This window comes from Manduca sexta, chromosome 21 (assembly GCF_014839805.1).
Source record: "Manduca sexta isolate Smith_Timp_Sample1 chromosome 21, JHU_Msex_v1.0, whole genome shotgun sequence".
NCBI classification, from domain to species: Eukaryota; Metazoa; Arthropoda; class Insecta; order Lepidoptera; family Sphingidae; genus Manduca; species Manduca sexta.
In genome coordinates this window covers 14175399-14198969 of record NC_051135.1, presented here as the reverse complement: position 1 = coordinate 14198969, position 23571 = coordinate 14175399, and the positions used below count along the sequence as shown (strand labels likewise).

The 23571-nt window shown below is 38.8% G+C and overlaps 3 protein-coding genes across 3 annotated transcripts; 1 reads left to right on the top strand and 2 right to left on the bottom strand.

Annotated features, from left to right (window-relative positions):
- Positions 1–656: 656 nt before the first annotated feature.
- LOC115442255 (MOB kinase activator-like 1) lies at positions 657–6257 on the bottom strand. The gene is made up of 5 exons (XM_030167263.2): positions 6109–6257; positions 5718–5884; positions 2919–3146; positions 2286–2449; positions 657–1893 (listed from the first exon to the last, which is right to left on the bottom strand). Exons 1-5 carry the CDS (start codon positions 6120–6122, stop codon positions 1813–1815), a joined length of 654 nt encoding a protein of 217 aa, XP_030023123.1. The 5' UTR covers positions 6123–6257; the 3' UTR covers positions 657–1812.
- A 53-nt stretch (positions 6258–6310) lies between these two features.
- Positions 6311–7831, top strand: LOC115442256 (cytochrome c oxidase subunit NDUFA4). The gene is made up of 3 exons (XM_030167264.2): positions 6311–6560; positions 6944–7090; positions 7612–7831. Exons 1-3 carry the CDS (start codon positions 6519–6521, stop codon positions 7666–7668), a joined length of 246 nt encoding a protein of 81 aa, XP_030023124.1. The 5' UTR covers positions 6311–6518; the 3' UTR covers positions 7669–7831.
- A 1235-nt stretch (positions 7832–9066) lies between these two features.
- Positions 9067–23254, bottom strand: LOC115442257 (programmed cell death 6-interacting protein). The gene is made up of 10 exons (XM_030167266.2): positions 23019–23254; positions 21779–21897; positions 15652–15779; positions 15141–15294; positions 14522–14646; positions 13423–14256; positions 12233–12706; positions 11852–12004; positions 11282–11393; positions 9067–10156 (listed from the first exon to the last, which is right to left on the bottom strand). Exons 1-10 carry the CDS (start codon positions 23216–23218, stop codon positions 9936–9938), a joined length of 2520 nt encoding a protein of 839 aa, XP_030023126.1. The 5' UTR covers positions 23219–23254; the 3' UTR covers positions 9067–9935.
- Between the last annotated feature and the right edge of the window lie 317 nt (positions 23255–23571).

Sequence of the window (23571 nt, the reverse complement as noted above, 5' to 3'; positions counted from 1 at the left end):
AAATTACAATCATAAAAACTATAATAGTCATTTTATAACTAAGATCTATGTAGTCTCTCAAACACTAGTATCCATCGTAGAATAAGGAATACATAATATTATGTATCAGTGAGAGCATAGTTCAGTGTCACAGTTCTTTGCAAAGAGCATTAGTAATACTAGACCTAAAGCAAACGAAGTGTTAACACGGTAAGTCTCCCCGGGGTAACAGCTCGGGGTTCTATGTAGCCCTCCTCGCTGGCTATAGGCGAGGAGGGATATACTTACAATTATGTGTGTCCTAAGCTTGTACTCACTTCGCCAATCATAATGTGCGAAGGGTTCCTAATGAGCAGTTTATCGTAAACGGTATTAGTCCGGGGACTGCACACTCAACCAATAGACGGGATAGTCGATGAAAGTTAAAAGAAACGAAATATGGATAATAAATCTTTTAGTTTTCGGCAGGAAAAGATTGCTCTGTTTAGCGACGATATGCACTAATATAAATATTGTAATATCGTCGCTGGCTCCATTATTCATGATACATGATTTTTATGCGCGTAAGGCTGCGATCTGAGTCACGGCGCATTATGCAGGCGGATTACCAAGCGTTATAATTTTTCACTTTTGCGATACCGCTGCTGAATTCTGGGACAAGCAATAAAAAGTAAGACTTCTTTTTCATGTTCATTTTATTCATTAAAATATTAGCTAAATTAACAAAAAAAAAATTAATAATAATCACGTCAGTCGCAATACACTCGTAGATCGATATGATTCGATACAAAATGAAACATGTTAAATGCACAAAATATCTACAAAAACTTAATTACATAACGTAAAGTCTACAGAGATTATTGCGTCGCTCATCGCTGAACAAAATAAACTTAAACATTTCATCTAATAAATAATTATTATAGGAATAAATCATTGTAAATAAATAAGAACTTAACCGCGATCAGCACTAAGCGTGTCCTCGTGAGGCGAAGTCGCCGCGCGGCCTGCCCTCAGCCCCGTCTCGGGCGTCGGCGCCACCACGTACCGTACACAATAACCTTATTAGTTTTCCTGTTGTGCGGTCGGGCACAGAGAAGGCAGGTCACGTGTCGACACACTCACCAGTGACATCATTATACTACAATATTACATGTCCCATCGGTACAAAATGTTGTATTTATATTATTATATTAATCTTAATGTCATCGATATTACGTCCCTAGCTCAATAGCTTTGTATCAAATCTAAATCATTTTAAAAAGATAAATCGCTTCTATTAACATTATTATAGTACAGAAGGCAATCTCCGCTGGGACCGCCGCCGCCGTCGCCGCGACTCGCGCCGATGCATCACACTACTCCTTTCCCTGTATGTTTGTATCGCAACAGAGATCACTGCACACTTCCAAAGCGCCCACACACCCGGTCCGAGGCGCGGTGGCGGCGACGCGGCGGCGCGACCCGTCTATCACATGCGTCACATAACACTACTGTGTTGATACTTTAGTAAAAAAATAAGAATACATCAATGTCGGATTCATCCAGTCGTCCGCGAGCGTCCATTTTCACATTTTTAAACTTATAAAAAATTGGAGTTTTGTTTAGAAAGTATTACAGATAATGATATTCTTTGTGTAATCACAAGAAGCCGGTTTGAAGCTTGAGAAAATGTCTCGGTCCCGCGCTGTGTCAGTCTTGGAAGAAGCGGGCCGAGCGGTGCCGTCGCCTGACTATAGATCAGAAATCATGGTGACGGCATTACAAGAGGAGGGATGGGATAGGACGGGAGTAGGGGATGGGGGCAGTAAGGGGAGATAGGTGATTGGTCCTGGTTCATCGCGCCTCCTTCGCTGTCAGCTTCTCAATGAGTTCCTGCAATGGCGCTAGCTCTCGCCGCTCGATCAAGTTGAATTCCTGAAGAGAAATCAACAGTTCATTTCGGTTTCAACAGGCCGGCAGAGTTGTGTCAGTTGCCCTCAGGTAATTATCTCTCATCTATTGACATTCTATTGGCCCCCACTACCCTTACGATCAGGTGCAGAGAGGACACTTGGCCGTGTCCGTATAGAAAAATTAAGACATAATAAGACATATATTACTAATTTGTAATCTCATAGACATAGTGAACTCTCTAGTTAAGATTTGTGTAGTGCAGCTATTAAAGCTCATAATATTGTTTAACGGTTTCTAAATCAGTATTTTTATTTTTACACACTTTGGAATGCTATAACAGCGTGCTTGCGTGCATTAAATTTGTACGGCTAATAAAAATATATGCCCCTAGATATATTGACTTGCGCACTAACCTGCACGAAGAATATGAAGTGTTTGAAGGAGGTGTTGAGGTGCGCCTCCTCGCCGAGCTGCACCACCTCCGGGAAGTGCTGGTGGTAGATGTGCGCGTACACGCGGAACAGCCGCTTCAAGATCGTCTTGGCCATCGACAGGAAGTTCTTAGGGAACGGCACTCCTGTAAAAGAAACACGCGTCACAAGATCCACTCGAACCTACTACAAGACCTACTACTTACTAAAAACAATATCTGCGTCTGGATAAATCATACATACATCATGACTGTCTCGGTTGCCTAGTTGTATTACGGTAGGACTGCAGTGCTGAGGTCTCGGGTTCGATCTCCGGGTTGGGCAAAGTGATGTTGAATTTTTTTACCTAGAGTCTGGAATTTGTGTCCGATATGGAAATAGATTCACTCCCTATCACGTCATGGGGCGGAATACGAAAGTGGGTGGCTTGAGTGTGTTTTGTTTCTACGTCATACACTGGGACTTTGTATTATTTGATTGCAATTTGCAGCTATTGATAGTTTAAGATGCAAAAACTGTCAATAGACTTCATTGTAGCACCTACTGATGTGAAGTTCCAATACAAATTGGCAGGACATTTTTAGAATGGTGGATCGTAAAGAATAGTATATTCACCAATTTTGGACGGGAAGAGTGTTTCGTCGTCGAGCTGATCCTGCGCCCACGTCATCAGGTAGTCGATGTACTTGGGCGCGGAGCACTTGATGGGCTTCTTAACGGTGTGCCCGTCCGCCCAGTGGTACTCGTACTTGGGCCCCGCCGACATCACCGCGCACGACTCCTCCGTGCAGAACTCCGTGATTGTGCCGTAAAGCATGTTGATCTGGTTGAAGAAGTCCACCGCTGAAATGTACATGTACATTTATTAGTAGATCGGAATTGAATGTATATTAAGGAAATACTTTTCGCTGCTTTTCTTGCAGACCAATGCGGCTTGCTGCTTCACATTTTAATTTTTTACAATATATAATAGCTTAGTTTTTTTATGGTATGGCGTTAGCCTGATTTTATCATTCTAATGGATATAATTCCAAGCAAACCAACATTAGAAAAATCCACATGAAGCTTCACTTAACCTGCCAATCAAACCTGGAAACTACCAGTCTATAGCCTATGGGCTACATATACAGCACATATGTGTCCTGCCAAGATGAAAAGTTACTCGGATAGGTATACAGTATGTTGCTTTCAACATAAAGTAATTATGTTGCACTAGGTGTTGCATGCGGCATCGCCTGCGAGAAAACCTTCCCTGCTACAAAAAATTCTAAAACATTGTAGCAATTCATAATGCAGGCTGTAGAACACCAGTGCCATGTATTTAAAAAAAAACATTTAAATATTCTATTATTACCCATGAGAGCAAACTAACACGATAAAAAGTAGCCTATAAATTAATTCAGGACAAGGTCTACCTGTGTGCGAAATTTAATCCAAATAAGTTTTGATTTTTCTGCCTCTACTGCTAAGAAATGTTAAAACATTTTCACAAACTTGTATGTTTATAATATTAGTAAGTAAGATAACAATTCTATAGTTAAGTGAATGTATTTCTTGTAGAGTAATGAACATTCTTAATTAATTAATTATTCTTAAGCGGCGATAGCCTAATTGGTTGTGGAACGGTCTGCCGAGACGAATGTCCGCAGGTACAGATCCCAAGAGTGCGCACACACCTCTGACTTTTCTAAAATTATGTGTGTATTCTTGTGAATTATCGCTTGCTTTAACAGTGAAGGAAAACATCATGAGGAAACCTACATACCTGAGAAATCCTCTATAGGAATTTTCGAGGGTGTGTTCTCTACCAATCCGCACTGGGCCAGCGTGGTGGACTAAGGCCTAATCCCTCCCTGTAGTAGAGGAGGCCCGTGCCTAACAGTGGGACAGTATATAATACATTGGCTGATATTATTGAACATTCTTTACCTAAAATAATGTGGTATTTAGAGCTAAAAGGTGGGATTATATGCATTGGTGTACCCATTTGTATTTGCTAATAATTATTGTCAATTTATATACATCTTAATAATGTTCTACATATATAATAAAAAAATCCTGTTCTAACATGATACTAATAAGGAAAATCACTCCAACCTCTGGCAGTGGTCACATGTTTTATATAAAATAGTAAATTCAGGAAACATCCTTAATATACTGCTGTCTGGTTCCTAATTAAGGATATTGTTAACTATTGCTGTTGTCTTACACAATGATTGTAATTCAATATTTAATAAAAATTAAATATTGATATCAATTACTTCCTTGGTCTAGTGGCAACCATTGCCCAAAAACATGTATCTCCAGGCTTTAATCCAGCTCTGGTAGAGAACTATGATGAATCATGTTTTATTCAAGAAATCATGTATCTATTGTCGAAGATTGGCTACATTGGAACATAAATATTAATGTGATGCACAATCATATATTTTATGTGTAAGTTTTTATCTTACTGTGGCCCATATTATTTTAGATAACATACATGAAATATTTTTATAAATTATTTATAATTATTCTTTTATTAGGTTGCTCAGAATTTTTAAAGAGAATTTAGACAGACACCTCAATGTATTTGAAATTGGTTCATATTCGCACAGCAACTGGATCTTGTAATTACAATATTAATAAAATTTTGGATTGTGTGTAGCCAAAGATATGGATTATAAAAGATCCTAAACTTCCTATGAATATAAGTTTAATATATAATACTGAATAAACAAGCGACTTGTTTTTTTGGCCAGCCTAAAAATACTAAAATATGATTAAAGTATATATGTGGTACAGTTCCTGTATTGTAGATATACATCGTATCCCACAGGAAGTAAGCGCTGGCCAACAAAGCTGACAGTGGCGTCGGGTTCAGTCACATCAGAACAATGCCTCATTGATAGGCATCTAATGGGGTGACCACACTCAGTGTATTTGTAACATATTGTACATAAACACAGGTATTCTTATATTACTCCCTATTTCATTATGTGTCTTATTAGGTTCTTTAACAATTTATATTCCCTTTACTGTGGATTGCACCTTAATTTGACATAAGTTCACTGGCGTGGATATTTGAGTTTTTTTTTATTATATTCTAAAGTCTACTGTGTTACCTAAGGAGATAACGAGTTTGTTTACTATCTTCAAAGAAGTATATCCATCTGGTCTGAATATAAACACTTTGGTATATTCTATATAATATCTATTAGAAATATGTGTTAAAATAAGATGTACTTATACAAATAAAACTGTCAAAAGAAACAGGACAGGCATTCAAATCATTACTACACAAGGACAAAATAATAGTTCATTGTTCAAGAAATCAATATTCATTCATCCAATTTTGGCAATAAAATATTAATGTTTTGTTTCCTTTGACCACTTCAGAGCTAACTAGCATACAGAAAAGTTTGTGTAACATACTGTTGACGGCAACCCATTCGTTGAGGTCTTCGCCCTCCGGCAGCATGACGGCGAGGCGCAGGTTGCCGGAGCCGAGCGTCGCCGCCGCGTGCCGCATCAGATCATATTGGTGGGTGCCTTCGGGGATGTTCTTCTTCGGCTTGAACGTCTTGTTCGAACGACTGCCGCTGTAACATTAACTCACGTCAGATTGTGACCCTACCCGAACGCGACCTCGAGTGCCTGTGGCGATCTCCCAGGCCGCTGCGACTCCAGTGCGGAAGTTATGGCTCATTCTGCCCACTAAAACCATCCGGCAGACGTAAACAAGACGTCAGCGGAGCAGCGCGACCCAACACCATCAGTTATAAATAGACACGACTAGCGCGATAACCGAAGTATTTCTACTTACAATAGAAAACTCATTTTGTACGTCACTTGTTTCTGTCCAATTATTTAAATCTTATAATCACTACGGTAGCACCAAAACATTAAAAATAGGTTAGAACTACACAATGAATCGTCCGATGCACTTGTTAGTTGTTCACACAACGAACACGGTTGACAATGCACTTGTCAAAGTCAAAATTTGTTTTGTTTTTGGAAACCTTTTAGTCGATTATTATATGTATCAGTTATATGTATTAGCCTAATTATTTTTTATTCTGACAATACCTAGGTTAGCCTATCTCTAGCATTAACTGACAGCGAATTGACGTTTGTTGTTAGATTTTTTAAGCCCTATTCATTGATTTACGCCTGAATCAATTTTACAGTGCGGACATATAGTTGGTCAGTCTAATCTCTAAAGAAACCACCAAAATGCAAGGTCTTTCGATTCAGAGCTTGAAGAAGCACAAGGCTGTAAGTATAATACTCTCTTATTACCGAAAGAAATACGCAGCCCTTCTTCGTTTTGCAGTTCTTACATAATCTAACCTCAGTGTTATTAAATTTTCCTACATTTGACGCATCACATACTGTATTGTTTGTTCAAACATTTCGCGATACACAACTAGCAAAAATATTTAATTATTATGGTACTAGAGACTCAAATTAAGAGTTTAGGGAATAAATCCGTAACCTGTGCGGTTATCAGATAACATATCTATCTAGACGTACTTGTAGTATTGATAGGGGTGTCGGGGTATTTGGAACGTGTCCCATAACTCATGTTCTAGAGAAAGGCACGCGTTTTTCACTTATCACTGCCAACATATAGTAATATTACGAGTTGTAAATTCCAGTTGATCCCACTGTACGTGTGCACGGGTATCGGTTGTGCGGGTGCGGTGTTCTACCTGATCCGCCTCGCCACACGCAACCCCGACGTGTCCTGGAACAAGAAAACCAACCCCGAGCCATGGCAGGAGTATAGGAACAAGCAATACAAGGTATGCTACATTATGTTGATTGTTGAGTGTACTGTTGTCATTTGTCTTGTAAATGATGACTACACAAGTTATCCATAGGTGTAAAAAATTTGTATCACCACAGTTTTTTACGGTCACTTAAAAAGATTTGATAATGTCTACACTTGGCCATAGGTACAGGTGCAATGCAGATAAAATTTATTTCGTGCCTAATAATTCTATATGGGGGTGACAAATTATATACCAAATAGCAGATACTTGTCTCCCCGTCACTCAATGATCTAAACACAAAAACTGTAACATTAGTATGCCAATGTGGAAATTCATTACAATAACATAAAATGTGTATATTAAAGTTCTCCATATTAAATTGTAGGATTTTTTGGATCACTTGCATTATATTGTGCAACCTCTCTTATAATAGAGAAGAGAGGATATACTAACAAGTTCAAATCTAGTTATATCACATGAAATAATTTATTAAAAAATAAATTGTAAGGTTGTAAATATTGTTTTACTATCAGCTATTGTTTTGTTCACAGTTCTACTCTCCCATCAGGGACTACTCGAAGGAGGAGTCGCCCGCACCCAAATTCTAATAACAAAGTTAAATGTATTACATTAGTGGATTATAAGTTAATAAATAGCATTATGTGATATCATTTGATTTGTATTTATATAAACTCATTGGTGCCGAAAATATTGTTTTCATTTAGAATTGAAACAAATTTTTGGAAGTGGAAAATAAATAGATCAACACAGTACTGTCTTTGGGACTAACCTGGCTTATTCCATGGTTTACTTTTTAACCTAGTCAATTAGTTGAGTTCTTGTATCCAGGTGGTAGCATATACATTATTATAGTGTTTGGATTTCCTGGTTCTGGTTTGATTTTTGGGTTAGGTTAGGTCAAGTTTCCAAATGCAATGTTGAATCCTTTGTCATCCTATTAATGGGTGCTACACATATGTAATATAGAAGTATAATAAAGGAATACCCATTTATTCCCTCAGTTTTGAACAGCATCAACAATGCAGTTTGGGTTGAGTAAGTATAAAAGCACTCAAATCTCATCGGAGCAATAATTCTGCTATATTGCATTCAGCAGCCAGTACCAGAAATGTGTACAAATATCTAGCCATTTATACAGGGTGTATTTATAACATGGGGCAGTAAGGGCAGCTGCCTTAATTCCTGTAGCTACTAGAAAACTTTCTTAGAAGATTGTTCATCATTCATGAAGTCATTTTAGGATGTGCAATTACCAATTTTAAAAAACAATTTACAGTCAGAAATAAGTTGGGAAGTTTAAGCAACAAAAATATGCCCATCGATCATATTGCTTATAAGGAACAAAATACTCATACGCATACATTTTGTAAGAAATGCGTCTCAAACTCTTTAAAACATGACAATCTTTATATTGAGGGTTGATTAATTTGCAAAAACAAATAGAAACGCAATCCACCATGGTTAAGAAAGGCTGAGATCATGTTTATTGATTTTATAAGTGTAGGCGTTGTTCATGATGCATTATTCTATTATATGTGAGTAACATCACAACTGCTATTGTGCCCAGTCCAACCTTGGTCTTCAATTCTTCAATACTACGTATTGCTCGCGGCTTCATCCATGTAAAACTTGTCTTAGTATAATCTATCCCACTGTGTACTTCAATGGGATAAAAAGTAAGAAAGCATATTATGATATAATAAAGATATTTTACATATTATGTATATTATATTATAATTATGTATTTTAATTTTTAGCCAGCATACATATAACTAAAAAGTAAAAACTACTATGTACTAATAGTAGTGAAATTGCGACCCATCCCATGATGCGACAGTAGGCGAGTCTATTGCATTCATCTAAGACTCTGGGCCGATACTGAGCAGGCAAACTTAACAACACTTCACAAGACCTCAGCACGAAAGTCATATCCCACCAAGGCAATTAATATTTTTATATAGGTATTACGGAAATAAAAAACCAAATACGTTAAAAAATTTATTCTCTACAAATGAAGACCTAATAAATACAGTTGGTACTAGAACATTGCTGGTAAAATGTGAAGCTGTCACTCACACGTCGCTACGCCTAATAAGATAATGTTACTTCGGTGGCGGCGAAAAATCATTCCAACGTCGTTAACAACGGATTAAAAGTAGCTTTAATATAAAAAATATAATCTTAAGTGTATTAGTACACGCGCTACTCTACGCTCTCAGATCGCACGGCGGAGTTCCGACCCGTCCCCATCTCTATCACAACTCGATTTCAATAATATTCATTTGTGATTAAATAATTTCAATATAATATCTACGCGACGGTACGCCACGTAGAATGATTTTGAGCTTATCATTAAAAATGCATCAACAATAATTATAATTCAAATATTATTAACATTCCATGCACCCATACATTACGGCCGCCGTCCACGGAAGCATAGCTTCAAGCATGTCATTGTACACGTCCTGTATGGCAGTTAACTGCTAATATAAATACGCACGCAAATGTTGGTCACCTTTGGTATGCGCGAGGCGGTGTAGTAGCGGATTGGTAAGACGGACAATCGGGATATAACGTCACTCCCACCGCTGCGATGCCGCCTGATGCTCATCGTGTAGCTACCCTTTACCAATTTAAATGTAGGTGACGAGCAGATGCGGTCGGATCATAACGTAATTGTATCAACGAAGCGGCAGGGTGTCTGCACGTAATCATGATAAATGTCTGTATGTTTCGCATATCAAGCTGTGTACAAATGATTGTATAATTTTATAACTGAAGGAAGTCCGTCACCAATGCGCGTGGATGGTACAAGGCAGCCTATGAAGCGTCAACAAAGCCGTGGTCCCGGCGGTTACTGCTGCGGGTAGGGGTTGTAGCCGGCGGGCGGCGGCTGCGGGTAACCGGCGGGCGCGGGCGGGTACTGGTAGGGCTGGTAGTGCTGCGGCGGCGGCATGCGCGCGTGGTGCGGGTAGGGCAGCGTGGCGTACGGGTTGTACATGGTGGGCACCGGCGCCGCGTAGTACGGGTACGGCGCCCCGCCCACGCCGCCACCCGCGTACGGCAGCGGCATGCCTGTCACACACAATGTTCTGATGCACTAATCTACTTACTGTGAAGTGTGACTTACTACAACTGTTCCATACTTTTCCCTTTAACTTGCCTTAGGCATCCATCATTCTAAGTGTTAGTGTAGACATGACATGAAGCAAATGCTATTATATAATAAAACAAAAACCGTTATATTAAACATAAAAAATATTTTATTTAATACTTTAATATGTCTGTTAATACATATACGTACATAGATAAATAAATACCATATTATGTAATTATAGAATAATTATGGTTAACATACAAGCAGTTAAGCGAGAAGGTTACATATTTTGCTGCCAAATTGATGCTAGCACAGTAAGCGTAGTGTAAAACCCGACGTAGATGCTCGTTCTGGAGATAATCCAATAAGATACACCAACATAATGTTGTTGACCGGGCAGTCTAATTAATTAATATTATTATGATCGAGTTCCGTACAAGTAGTACGCAGTTCAAACATAGCATCAGATACAGTATAAACACTCCACCGTGCCAAAATCAAAAGAAAATATTTACAAGCAACAACACAATTATTGTTTTTATTAATAAATGAGGCACAAAGAGCGGAGACAGTGAGATTCCAGAATGCTCAAATATGGCCATACGAGCCATGTAATAAGTGTTACTATAGCCTGCACTAGATCTTCGAGGAATCTTGAAATATTAACGAAATATTGACGATATTACGTTATCGGTGAAGGTAAGTTCAGGCGCCGAAAGTGCGACATATATTTATTACATTGACAACGTAATTTCGACAAAATGACGGCATTAAATCATTACATACAATTCTTTACAGCTGGCGCTGTCTGCATTTGTGTTAATACATAATTTTAGTTTTGTTTTATTGTTGTATTAACACCACCACACTGCACATAATATAATGCTTATTATAATATTGGAATTAATATAGCATAGCTACTAAAATTTACAACAATAGTGGCAAACATTACAGTAAACATAATTAGTAAAGCATATAGAAAATAATAAGATCCTTAAATCAGTCTAACATTTATGTTTGAAATATTTTGATGAATGTAATACAGTTTTAAATGTGTTGATATATGTAGTTCAACAAGTTTTGGAAAGCGAGTTGCAATTCACCTTGTGGTTGTGTGGGGTAGGGCAGCGCCGACGGCTGCGCGGAGGGGCCCGCCGACGGCGCGCTCGAGGGCGGCGGCGGCCGCGGCGGCGCCTCCTTCTTCACCACGGCCGGCTGTCCACACAAACACCACGCATATTACATGCAGTAGACAATTTTGCAGTTTACTCTGATGGCTACACCATAGTAAATCTATAAATATAAAAATGAATCCCTATTTCCCTTGGTCACGTCATCACGCGTGAACTGCTGGACCGATTTCATAATTTTATTTTTGTTATGTTTGTTATTGTTCGGTGAAAGTTTTGATGAAAGAAAAAAAAAACAAAAAATAACGCGGAAAATTAGCAAATTTAAGAAAATTTACCGAAAATATTAATTTTATATAACAGTCAATTGTTTGAAATAACTGTCAGCGATTGACAGAATGCGTGCTGCAAATTCATAGTTAAGACGGGACAACGTCTGTCGGGTCAGTTAGTATTTTATAGATTTAGATTGATTAAAAAAATATTATTTCTAATGTTGGCTCTGTGAACATTTCAATTTTAATGTATGTATGTACTATGCACCTCAACACCGTCGGTGTGGTGCTGCGGAGGCGCAGGCGCTGGTCGCGCGGGGTCGCGAGTGGTTTCCAGCGTCAGGTCCTTCATTAGCTCCTCCTTTTCCGTCTTACGCGCGAAGCAGAAGTCAGACACTTTGTTCTGGAACGCTACCAGCAACTACGCAACAGAAACATTGATATTTTGTGAGAACTTAGTGATTCTTGGTGGTTTGTATTTATGGTGTATGTGATTGTGAGATATGAGAGTAATTAAAGTTTTGTTATGTTAAGGTTTGAAATAAAAAAAAAATCAATTTAGAAGATAACATTACGCAATAAAACAGAGGTAAGGAAATTTGTGGGACCAGAGAAGGTGAAGATGCGATACTATGATGTCGGTACAGACCTGTGTCAGATCGTTGTAGAACTTGACGCCCTCGTTGAGGTTACCGGTGAGTTCCTGGAAAGCGTCGTATGCGGCGCACAGACGCGCGAGCGCCTGGTCGCGGCCGCTAGAGCCGCCGCGCGAAGCAAGCAGGCGCGCATGCGCGGCTTGCACTGAGCCCAGCAGCTGCTCCTGGCGGCGCAGCGACTCGCCCACCTGGCGCTGCAGCGGCGCCAGCGCTGCACCCAGCGCGCCCGCCGACAGCGCCGGCTCGTCCACCGCGCCGTCCGCCGCCAGCGCCGCCAGGAACTTCTCCTTCAAATCGAGCGTGGTGTCCTTCAGCGACGCCTCGATGGAGTCGCGCTCTGCCTTCAGCGTCTCCACATCGTCCATCAGCCCGCGCAGCTGCGACACCGCGTCCGTGTCTGTCGCGCCCGAGTCAGGCGCGTCGGGTACTGTGATGTCACGCTCGCTGCCACTCAACAATTCGATATTCTGGAAAAAACATTACATAACTCATGTGATACACTCAGAGCAACAAATTCTAATATATTAGACCAAAAATTGATGAGATGATAGTTCTAACTTATTCTAAAAATACTTCTGTTGGTATATAGTATGTTTACTATGGTATCAGGGATAAATCAAGATGAACAATACCGGGGTGACCTGGCAATAGGGTACCGGACTCATTTTTGTTCTTTACTTTTATCAAATATTTACATAATATAAATTATAACACAGAAGGATTTTTTAAAATCCGGCAAAAAATCAACAAGTTATAAGTCTTTGAATTTCGGTGGAAGGGGTAATTAACAAGAAACAGAAAAGAGACGAAATATCCACATGTGACGTCATCGGGAATTACGACGCGTGCGAAAGAAAGAGATGAAGCGATATCCCCACATCGCGCCCACTTCTGCACTTTACAATATTTAAAATATGAATTACTCGCTCATTTTTTAACCAATTTTTATGCAGTTTTCGCAGCAGTGCTTCTTTTTCGTATTATTAACCATTATATATAGAATAATGGACAAAATCAAGCATAGGCCGGTCCCCTATTGTACAAATCTGTCAAAAGTATATAGGAGCCGCATGGCACGTGTGAGTCCAATTGCCTCGAAACATCGATGCGTTGTACGTCGAACCGACCGAAGTGTGTTCACAAATCACTCCTTTATAACATTGTAGAATGAATGTGGTGGTACCTCCTTGTGTTGCGCGTATTTCTGTTGCACGATGTTGTCGGCGCGCACGGCGTTGTTGATGATCTGACGGTACTTGTCCGCATTGGCGCGGAAGGCCTCGGTGAGCTTGGCGGACTCGGTGCGCGACCACCTCGCGCCGAACTGCGAACGCAGGCTGGCGTCCGCCTCGGCCTCCTCGCGCAGCATGCGCTCCGCCTCGTCGAGGATGTCGCGGTTGCGCTGCAGCAGCTCGGGCAGCTCGGCCATCAGCCGCCGCAGCTCGGCCACGCCGCCCGCGTCCCGCACGCTGCGCGCCTTGTCGCGGATGGAGGCGGGCAGCGCGCCCTGCTCGTCGGAGCTGTCCTCGAGGCACGCGGGCAGGCTGAGCGATGCGAGCACGCTGTTGAGCAGCTGCGTGGCGTCGCGCAGCTTGTTGATCTCGGCGTTGACGAGGTCGGCGCGCCGGGCGGAGCTGGCCTGCAGCGCGGCGTGCACGGCGGCCGGCATGAGTGGTGCGAACAGGTCCTTGCCGGCGGGCGCCCAGCGGTCGGGCGGCGGCAGCGGCTTGGCGATGGCGGCGCGGGAGATTGGCTCGAGCTGCGCAGACTCGGGCACGCGCTCGTGGTAGATGAAGTCGTTGTCGCGCACGGCGTCGGCCAGGTGTCGTGCGGCGCGGGTGGCGTGCTCCTGCAGGCGCGCGCAGGCGCCAGGGGCCGCGCGAGACGCCGAGCCGCGCAGGCACTCCACTGCAACTTGCAGCCGGGAAATCTCTTCGCCCACCGCCTTGTTGGCGCGACACACCAGGCTCTGGTAGAACTGCGCTAGACCACGGAATGCCATTTGCTTGGCGCTCAACTGTAGACAAATGAAACAAATAAATAACATTTAACAAAATAAGCGTTTTTTATCCTTTGGCTTCACGTTACTTTGAAATAATTGCAAACAGAAAAAAAAATGCAAAAATATTACGATCAAAACCGGAAGTGATCAAATACATACAAGACAAGAAAAAAGGAAGTAAAAAAGTATATAATTATTAATATAAGATTAAAAAAAAATCAAAAAGAAGAGCGATAAAAAAGAAACATAATATAGAGTATAATTATCAAAGGTGTCTAACGGCGGGTATCCAGTCGCGGTCCCAGAGCGGCTTGAGAGTGTCCTTCTGCACGACGCGCAGCACGTCCGTGTACAGCTCCTCGCACTGCGCGCACACCTTCGCCACCATGCTCTCCTTCATCTCGTCTGAAACAGGACATTATGGCTCACAGACGGGCAACGCTTTGTGGATATTGTGGTCACCCCACAACATCACCTACCTAGGTGGTGGTAAAAACAGAGCTACGACGTTTCTAGATCACGTGTATAAAAAATTATTGCACTGACAACAACATAGAGTGGCATAAGGGCATATAGAAAAAGAGGCAATTGTTTTAACCAAACCAAAAGGTTTGGCAGATTAAATAAAATAGTTTGTGCATAAGGCCCACATTAAGTCGGGGAGCATGCAGCGCGATCACGCGTCTTTGTGAGCAGTAATAAAAAACCAATGGTGTTTTGGGATCACTATACAACGTACAACCATTGTTTTTAATATGGTTAATCAGTACCTACACGTTGCAACATACACTGCTGTCTACAGAATCTGAAAGTGTTAAAAATACTATATTCAATTCAGAAATACCTTAAAATTATACTCAATAGTAAACATTCTATCAGCAAATGACATTGGCACTGACCTCTTATGCACTTATAGGCGATGACCTCCTGGGCCTGCGCGAGCATCAACTTAGAGAGGGCGTCCAGCGTCTCTGGGAGGAGATCGGGTGTGGTCTCCTGGTGCACTGCCATCATGATATTCGCCTTCAGGAACGCGAACACGCCTGCTGATTGCTGAGAAACCAGGACAACATCAGTAAAAGTGCCCCACACACAACCGGTGAGGAATCAAGAAGAATTTGGCTATCGGGGTTCTCGTACGACTGTTTTGTTACTAAGGAGCAGTAATATTGCCTGAAGTTTACCTACTCTTCTTACCCTTACTTAAGTTTCCTGTTCTCAATGATCTTCAACGAAAGTTTCCTCTGACGATGGTGTTTATGAGTTTTAGTGGTGGTTTTATTCTGGATATCGCAAATAAGTATTATTTCAATAATAAAGCGTGAATCATATTAATTCCGACTTCCACTTACTATCAGGTGATCAATTTTCTTATTCGGAATTCGCGGTCCTACAATATGGATATCATACCTGCAGCAGCTTGGCGGCGAGTTTGAGCGAGTCCTCGGTGTCGAGCGGCTGCTGCGCTGCCACAGCGCTCTGCATCGCGCCGATGTTGAACAGGATGCACATGCGCTCGTACGCCAACGAGCTGATAGCTGCCACGACAAACACGTCTCTCATTAACAAAACGTTACGTGTAACTAGGAGGACATTTTTTAAAACAGTAACATCCAACAATGTACACCTTCAGGCAAGAATGGGGCCTACTCCCTCTAATACTGGGTAACAGTTTTAAATTTCCGTGACATATTTTATTTTATATTGACTCATTGAATTATCAATGTATAATAGACGATCGACCGATCATTTTGTTGCACCAGCCTTAAAATTTATAATCTAAATTATATTGACCGAGATCTATGACAAAATATGAATGAAAAATATTATGTTTGTAAATGTAGGCGTATGCACGCTGTACACTGACTGTTTCATAGTTTTTATAATTTTTTTAGTATTATTGTTTTTTCGTTAATTTTTAGTTATTGCTAAATACTTTTATGTGGATTTTCTCCGCACTTTTACGATGATGTGCGTGTATTAGCTTATATAATTAATCAGACTTTGTATAGAAAAGACTTATTAAAAAAATATATATATTTAATAACAATATTATAAAAGAATGGACAATTGATGACAAAAATAAAGCCCGGAGTTTCTTTCTGCCTTTCTTCTTCGGGTAGTCATCGCTTAGGTAGTTAGTGAAAGGCTGGTAGGTTAGCTAGGTTAGGGCTTTTATTGTCCTCACCGGTGAGGATCGCGACGCGTTTCTCCCTTATTGCTTATTTAAAAATACATATATACATAATTTTATTTCTTCTTCCCTGCCAGCCCGAGCTGGCTTCTTTGTTTACCAAGTATATTTTTCATTTATTTTATTTTCAATATAAATTGTCTTTGTTTATATAAGCTAATCTAATTAAGTAATAATTTAATATTCTCATGTACCTTGACTTATCATAAGTGCAACTATGTTCGCCTACGTGATGACTAAAGCATTTTTATTTAAAAAAAAAAAAACAAAAAAAAAATACTATGTACGAAAACCGGCATACCGACCCTAAGCACGCAATGATTTCTTCAGCGCATAAGAACAGCGCCGGGGTATGCTGATGCGTAAAGATGGCTGCGTGAAACCATTCCTGGTCTAGGAGGTAATCTTTCCAGCTATTAACCCATGCCATGTTTCCCCCAGATACCAGCTACTTTTATTCTTGGACTGATTTCTATGCGGGCGAAGCTGCCAGCACAAATTAATGGCAAACAATTTTTCTTACTTTTTTTTATCTCTGTTATATTCTGCCCGACTTAAGGTAATTTAAAAGGAGGTAGGAGGGAGGGAGGAGGTTCCTGTGTCTTTCGTGAATCCTACCTAATATTTAATTACAAAGGTTGATAATAAACGTTTGTCAGAAGTAATCGCAGCCACCGTTGAACTTTGATGATATTTGGCACAGAAATAGACCATTTTCTACATTCAGGACTTATCAAGTACACGTGTCTTTTATTAAGGTAAAGGTATCTAATAGGCCCACCCGTAACAAATACCTAAATTACTAAGCAGTGAATTGATGAATAAATATCGCAGATCGGTGTGTTTTCCCTGACCGTCATACTTTCTGACCTTGAAGTATATCTGCTAATAATACATGCCGGAAACACAAATGTTCTTATCAACGGAAATAAAAAAAAAGCGACCTGTAATAAAGTTAACAGCCACTATGTCCGTAAGTACTTAATCAATACTTTAATACATCCTTTAGTTATTAAAGGTGTCCGACATACTAGGAGTAAGTAGGTAAAATATTGTAAACAATGTAATTTCCTCAACAATGGTCTTAGGCGCAGAATATCATGCTAATACTAAGCAAATATCTTCCCCTTTTTTCGTCCTAAATATTGGTGAAACATTTATGATTCTTGTGGCAAATTAGACGAGTGTAAGCGATAGTACACTATACAGTTGCCTGGTGTATGTTCAGTCTAGTAACCCACCAGATCTTGGCATACATTGTGTCATAAAAACGCCAATTTTTAAAATCTGTTTAAGCTGTATTAGGTTTCAAAAACCGCTTACCATCTTGGCACTCATCCATTGTGAAATTTCAGCCAACTTGAATTCTAAATCGACTCACTAATAACTAAGTAAACTGTGGTTCGAGAGCATAAACAAACATTGTCATCGTAGTTCAAGAGGGGATAAACATGCGGTGTGGGGCGAGACGGGGGCGCAGGGAGGTGCGCATGCGATTGGCGACGCGACATTTGATTAGTGTTGTTATTCGGACGATTAACGCCCACTTTAATCTGATATAAACGACTTTTCGTCAACATCACACGCGATGACATGTACGAATGGTTTAAAATGGTATTTTATTTGTATACGCGTTTTCAAGTTACCAATGACGTGATCATGTTCCTAACTAGCTTTTGTTTATAGCTCTGTACATTATGAGGTTAAAAGCAGTTAATATCGGGAGTAATATAGCTTCCAATTATGGAATGAATTTTTAAAATCGATTAAGTAATGTTTGAGTTTATCGATAGTAGCACATACAATAAATAGATTCTTTTTTCTCTGTAGTATTACTTTAAATTATAATGAATGCGGAATAAGATGAATCATCAATTAATTACAGACAAAGTTCCAGGATTTTTGACGTATTTTACTATACAGGGTCGCATTTAAAACAAAGCATCGTGGACCATGGCCCCACGGCCGGGCCGCTACAAGAGACGGGTCTGATACTATTATACGGCAATTATGAAGCTCACAAAGTGAGTTCTGTTCTTTATAAGAGAGTTTTTTATAAGAGCACTCGTTCTGAAAAGCTCTACGTACATTTATTTATTAGTTTATTCATGTAACTAATGACTTGTAGTAGAAATTTGATCTCTAAGTTCATGTAATTAAGTGCAATATTTGACTTTTCCCACATTGCCTGACCTCGCTTGTAACAGCATATTCGCGTGTGTACAGTACAACAATAAGAAATATTAACCTAAATCTTTGTTGGAAATCATAAACTACTACACACATGCACGTAATAATTCAGCTAGTTACTTCTTACTAGCGACGTGAGGGAATATGTCCATTTCTAGTATCAGGGGCCGGTTTTTTGTATAAGGAAAATGTTATAATTTGTGGAAACAATGATTTCCTGTTGGATAGAAATTATTAAATTAGTTAACATTCATAGCAATTTTTGCCATGAGTAACAGAGCACGGTTAGAACTTAGAGTTGTCTTTCTAAATGTACTATACATATTGTAAAACAAAGTCCTGGTTCTGTCTGTCTGTATGTTATCGATTTTCTCAAAATCTACTGAACGGATTTTAATGAAATTTGGCATGAAGGTAGTTTAGGTCCCTGGAAAGGTATGGGCTACTTTCTATCCCGGGAAAATATATAAGTGAGACTTTTATCCCGGAAAATTCCTACACGCGGTCGAAGCCGCGAGCAAAAGCTAGTGTTTTATATAACATTCATCAATGCAACAATCCACAACATGTATACAAGTATATAGCTACAAAATTTACTTGTAGTACAAGAACCATATTATTATGTAATCTATTTCCATGTGCTTAAATACCATTCGAATGCAGGTACCGCGCCTAACGCTATTTTAAGCATGTTGTTAAATAGCCTTTTGACGTCATTCCCTCTAGGGAACACAGCCTAGCATTAGGCATGGGAAAAGTATAGATTATGATGATGATTTAAACTGCAAAAAACATGTTCCAGTACGAATGTTGCATAGTAGGCTGGTATTTGGAGGGAGGTTTAATTTAAGCCTATCTCAATATCTTACTTCTACTTAATTTCACATCAGTCCATAACCAAAAACATTACAAGTTAAACCCTGTATAACATAGTTTACGCACATCAATCTATATATTTTGTTTTAGACCAGTTTCCACTGACAGTCTAAATCTAATAAGGTGCTGCATACATGGTCATTTTCACATTGCGTTACTAAATGAAACCACATACTCGTCTTCACCTTTGCCGCCAAAATCATCCAAGTATAACGAATATTTTCACCAAAAATCCTGGTTTTAGTATTCAGATTTTTTCATCATTCTGTAGTTTAATGCGAATATGGCATGTGGGTGAGTATATTTCTGACTGAAAGTATAATATTGCCGCTGCAAGGAATTCTCTTAGAATAGTAGTAGTGGCAGTAAGGCGCGTAAAATTAAAATTACTTTTTATTAATATTTATTTTATTTGAAACTTACACTTCTTTATTTTACATCTACCACTCAAGTAACTTCATTTAAAGTGTTATTTCCATGTAGATAAGTATGTGGTTTCATTTAGTAATGCAATAATGATTTCTTATGTTTACGCGAATGTTAGACATTGAAATTAAACTAATTTTCGGATTCTATCGCGGTGCTAGTATTTTATTTTCTCCCGACGTTTCGAAGACTTTGCAGCCTTCATGGTCACGGGGGGGACTGAGGTGTTGTTCATCCGCAAAGTCAAAGTTACAATATCTACCTACAAAAGTAAAAGAACATATAGCTGACGTGAAACACCAACGCTCGACGAAGTCTGCAGTCGCTGAACACTCTGAGGGAGGCGCCAATCATTATCTGCGACTAGACAAGCCACAAATCCTCGCCAAAGAACACCGATTCCTGCCTAGGATGATTCGCGAGGCTATTGAAATTAAAAACATCCTAATTTCAATAGGGAAGATGGTTGGAAGCTTGCACAAGCCTGGGATCCAGTTCTACATTTAATTAAATCGGAACCCAAAAGACCGGCTGCCAGACTTCAAGACACTGTGAGCTCATTCTGCGTAGATCGGACCACCAACAGCTAAAATTTAAAAAATTTAAAAAAGTTGTATAATTGTAAAATGTAGGTAGATATTGTAACTTTGACTTTACGGATGAACAACACCTCAGTCCCCCGTGACCATGAAGGCTGCAAAGTCTTCGAAACGTCGGGAGAAAATAAAATACTAGCACCGCGATAGAATCCGAAAATTAGTTTAATTTCAATGTAGTAATGCAATGTTAAAATGATTCTATATATGTTTGTATCATACATACCTACATACATTCATAATGCATGGTATAGTATCGACAGTTCCAAAGCTATGCTAACTTGAAAATGGCAACTTTAGAGGAGAGACATTTAAAGTGAAAAATAAGATAAATTTTATACTACTAGAGCTTTCTGAATGAGCATTATGTGTAATTCAAGAATTCTTCATTTTAAAGCAAAAAAGATTTTGTAAGCTTGTAACAGAAATTAGCCTAAAATCGATTAAGCACAGTGTTAATCGCTGGTATTGGTATGTACAATATTTCACACGAATTTTAGATTTTGTTTTCTTTACACAGGATGCTTACTGAAAGTTGGCATGTACAAAACATTTACAAGTTGCATATATGTAATGTTGGAATAAACAAACATCATGACAAAAACATGGTGTGATATTTTGTTTACATCTATGATCTATCTGTCAAGACTTGTATTATATTACTATTGATTTATTTTAAATAACAAAATCATTTATAATTAAGGATTTGGTGAAGTTGTAAATTTCATAGAATAGTGTATGATGTTTTAATTTCATTTATAGACTGTATAAAAAATGTATTAGTGAAATAAGTAAATGTGTTGGCATAGGTAACCAATCAAGATATGCATTAATATTAATACATTTTTACAGTCACCACATTGACCAACATCAATAAAAATTTTGTTCACCTGTAGACAAATGCTACCTATCTTAAGTTTACAAACAATAGAAATCAACAGAACAGTAAACAAACTATTATAATAATATTTTATTAGGTAACAGCTTGTATTTTACAATTTAGTAAATGTGAAAAATGATGTATTAGTAAATTTTTATCCATACACATTATATTTTATTAATAAGTGTTATGTAAAAAAATTACAACTTAAAAAAAAGGAACAATCAATGTCAACATTTTGAAAAACAAATGCAGTAACAAAATTTTATAAATAATGTACTTAATAATTTCTTATGTTTACATGAATGTTAGACATTAAAATTAAACTATTTTTCAGATTTGATAGCGGTTTAAATATTTCAAAAATGTACTTACTCAGACTCATCCGGCCTCCAAAGATGGAGCCTCTGTCGAAAGCATCCTTCCATTTGAAGGGTATCTGCACCTCCTGGGGGGGGATCTTGCTCTCCAGTGACACCAGCTGGTCATAGTAACTGCACCAATACAAACATAATATAAGTTATTTCATACTGGTACAAGATTCATTGGCTTACTGAGCTCACATGTTTTAGGTGGATATTTTGCATGTAGTGTTTTGGGAATAAAATGTATGCATATATTGAATTGTATAAAAAAAATTTTTAGTTGCTACCAACAATTTAATGTTCATGACAAGCACTTTCAATAATTTACACTCTTTATATTCACTTTAATGTGTTTTTTTATGAGCATGACCCCTGTGATAAGTGTTATGTAATATATCTTGCCAAACAGGTTATTGATCATGCAAAACCTTTGTACTATATTCAAGAAGAGAAAAAAAACATACAGAAGGAATCTCATCTTTCAAATATATCTTTGTTTTTTAAATCTGTCAAATATATGAGATACAACAGAGAATTGTAATGTGGATAATTTTTTGTTTAACTATATTATTTCCTAATTAGATATAATTGTATAATTAAACTAAAATCATGATGAATGCCTGAGCATGAAATATAAAAAATGGTATTGATCACCTCACAATTCTAGATTATATTTATAAATAAATTTTAATCATAGCATAAATTGTTTGTTCTTGTGAGTGTAAGATAACTAAGGAAAACTATATGAAACATTGTTTTATAAGCACAAGTTTTGTAGGTATTCCTCAGTAGTGATAAAAAGGTTCATTCCTTTGACAAGACAGGCTAATGGATACCTAACAATATATTATTGTTGTGTAACATTACTGGCACTACAATATTCCATTATCTGTGTAAAAAGGAGCCATAAAGTTGATGTATTTATTATAAAATGTAGTAAGTTATATTTTTTCATGAACAAAATGTAGTTATCAAGAAGCTACATTTTATCAATTAGTATGATTGCAAGACGCTCGCCGCTGTCATCGAACTCGTATTAATCGGTGTTGGGGAGCTAAGAACTTACGGAATCGCAAGTCGCAACGCAAGCGATGCTTTGTTCGTCTAGGAGACAACACCGAGCCTTTACACCCAACACATACTTTACGCCACAATACACGCCTTTACCTCGATTTCCGCATAGTACATTGGATAGACTAAGCGGCATACGACAGTGATTCAATAATTAACAATGAGTCATACGCTCATACCTGTAAATAATGTCGAGAGATGATTTCTCGAACACTTTCCAAATTGCGTTGGCTCGCAGGCGGCTCAATTCATTTAGTGCATCGCTGTAGTCTTCGTTGCTTTCGCCAGTGTTGTATGTAGATTGAATAAGATTCCTTAGCGGTTTTACTATATCTACGTCGGAAGACTTTTTAAACGGCACCACTAACAACTCGGCCATTATTGCTGTGACTGTATGAAAAACAAAATGTCATGTCACATTACTGACAAATGACAACTGACAGCTGTCACGACGACTCCGTTAGACATACTTAGGGCTGCCAAATGAAACTGGTTGACTTTATATTAGAATTTTCAATTTACTCGAATATACATATACGAAAGAAAATCGAAACAAGCAATATGATTTTACCCTGTGCCTGGCAATCCATCCACGATATATCTCGCTTTATGGTAGTTCACAAACGTTAACGATTACATAACTTACTATTAATTTATATTTATGCCAGATTATTGCTATGACACAATATTCAAAACTCGCTCTTGTATTTGCCGAAATATTGATCAAGCAAA

Coding starts and splice junctions, on each gene's coding strand:
- LOC115442256 (XM_030167264.2), top strand. CDS start 6,519: ATGCAAGGTCTTTCGATTCAGAGCTTGAAGAAGCACAAGGCT. Junction 6,561..6,943: donor GCTTGAAGAAGCACAAGGCT/GTAAGTATAATA, acceptor TGTAAATTCCAG/TTGATCCCACTGTACGTGTG. Junction 7,091..7,611: donor ATAGGAACAAGCAATACAAG/GTATGCTACATT, acceptor TTTTGTTCACAG/TTCTACTCTCCCATCAGGGA.
- LOC115442257 (XM_030167266.2), bottom strand. CDS start 23,218: ATGGCCGAGTTGTTAGTGGTGCCGTTTAAAAAGTCTTCCGACGTAGAT. Junction 15,780..21,778: donor TGGAGGCCGGATGAGTCTGA/GTAAGTACATTT, acceptor TTGTCGTGGCAG/CTATCAGCTCGTTGGCGTAC. Junction 11,394..11,851: donor ACCACACCGACGGTGTTGAG/GTGCATAGTACA, acceptor TTGTGTGGACAG/CCGGCCGTGGTGAAGAAGGA.
- LOC115442255 (XM_030167263.2), bottom strand. Junction 3,147..5,717: donor CGAATGGGTTGCCGTCAACA/GTATGTTACACA, acceptor TGTACATTTCAG/CGGTGGACTTCTTCAACCAG. Junction 1,894..2,285: donor ACTTCATATTCTTCGTGCAG/GTTAGTGCGCAA, acceptor ATTTCTCTTCAG/GAATTCAACTTGATCGAGCG.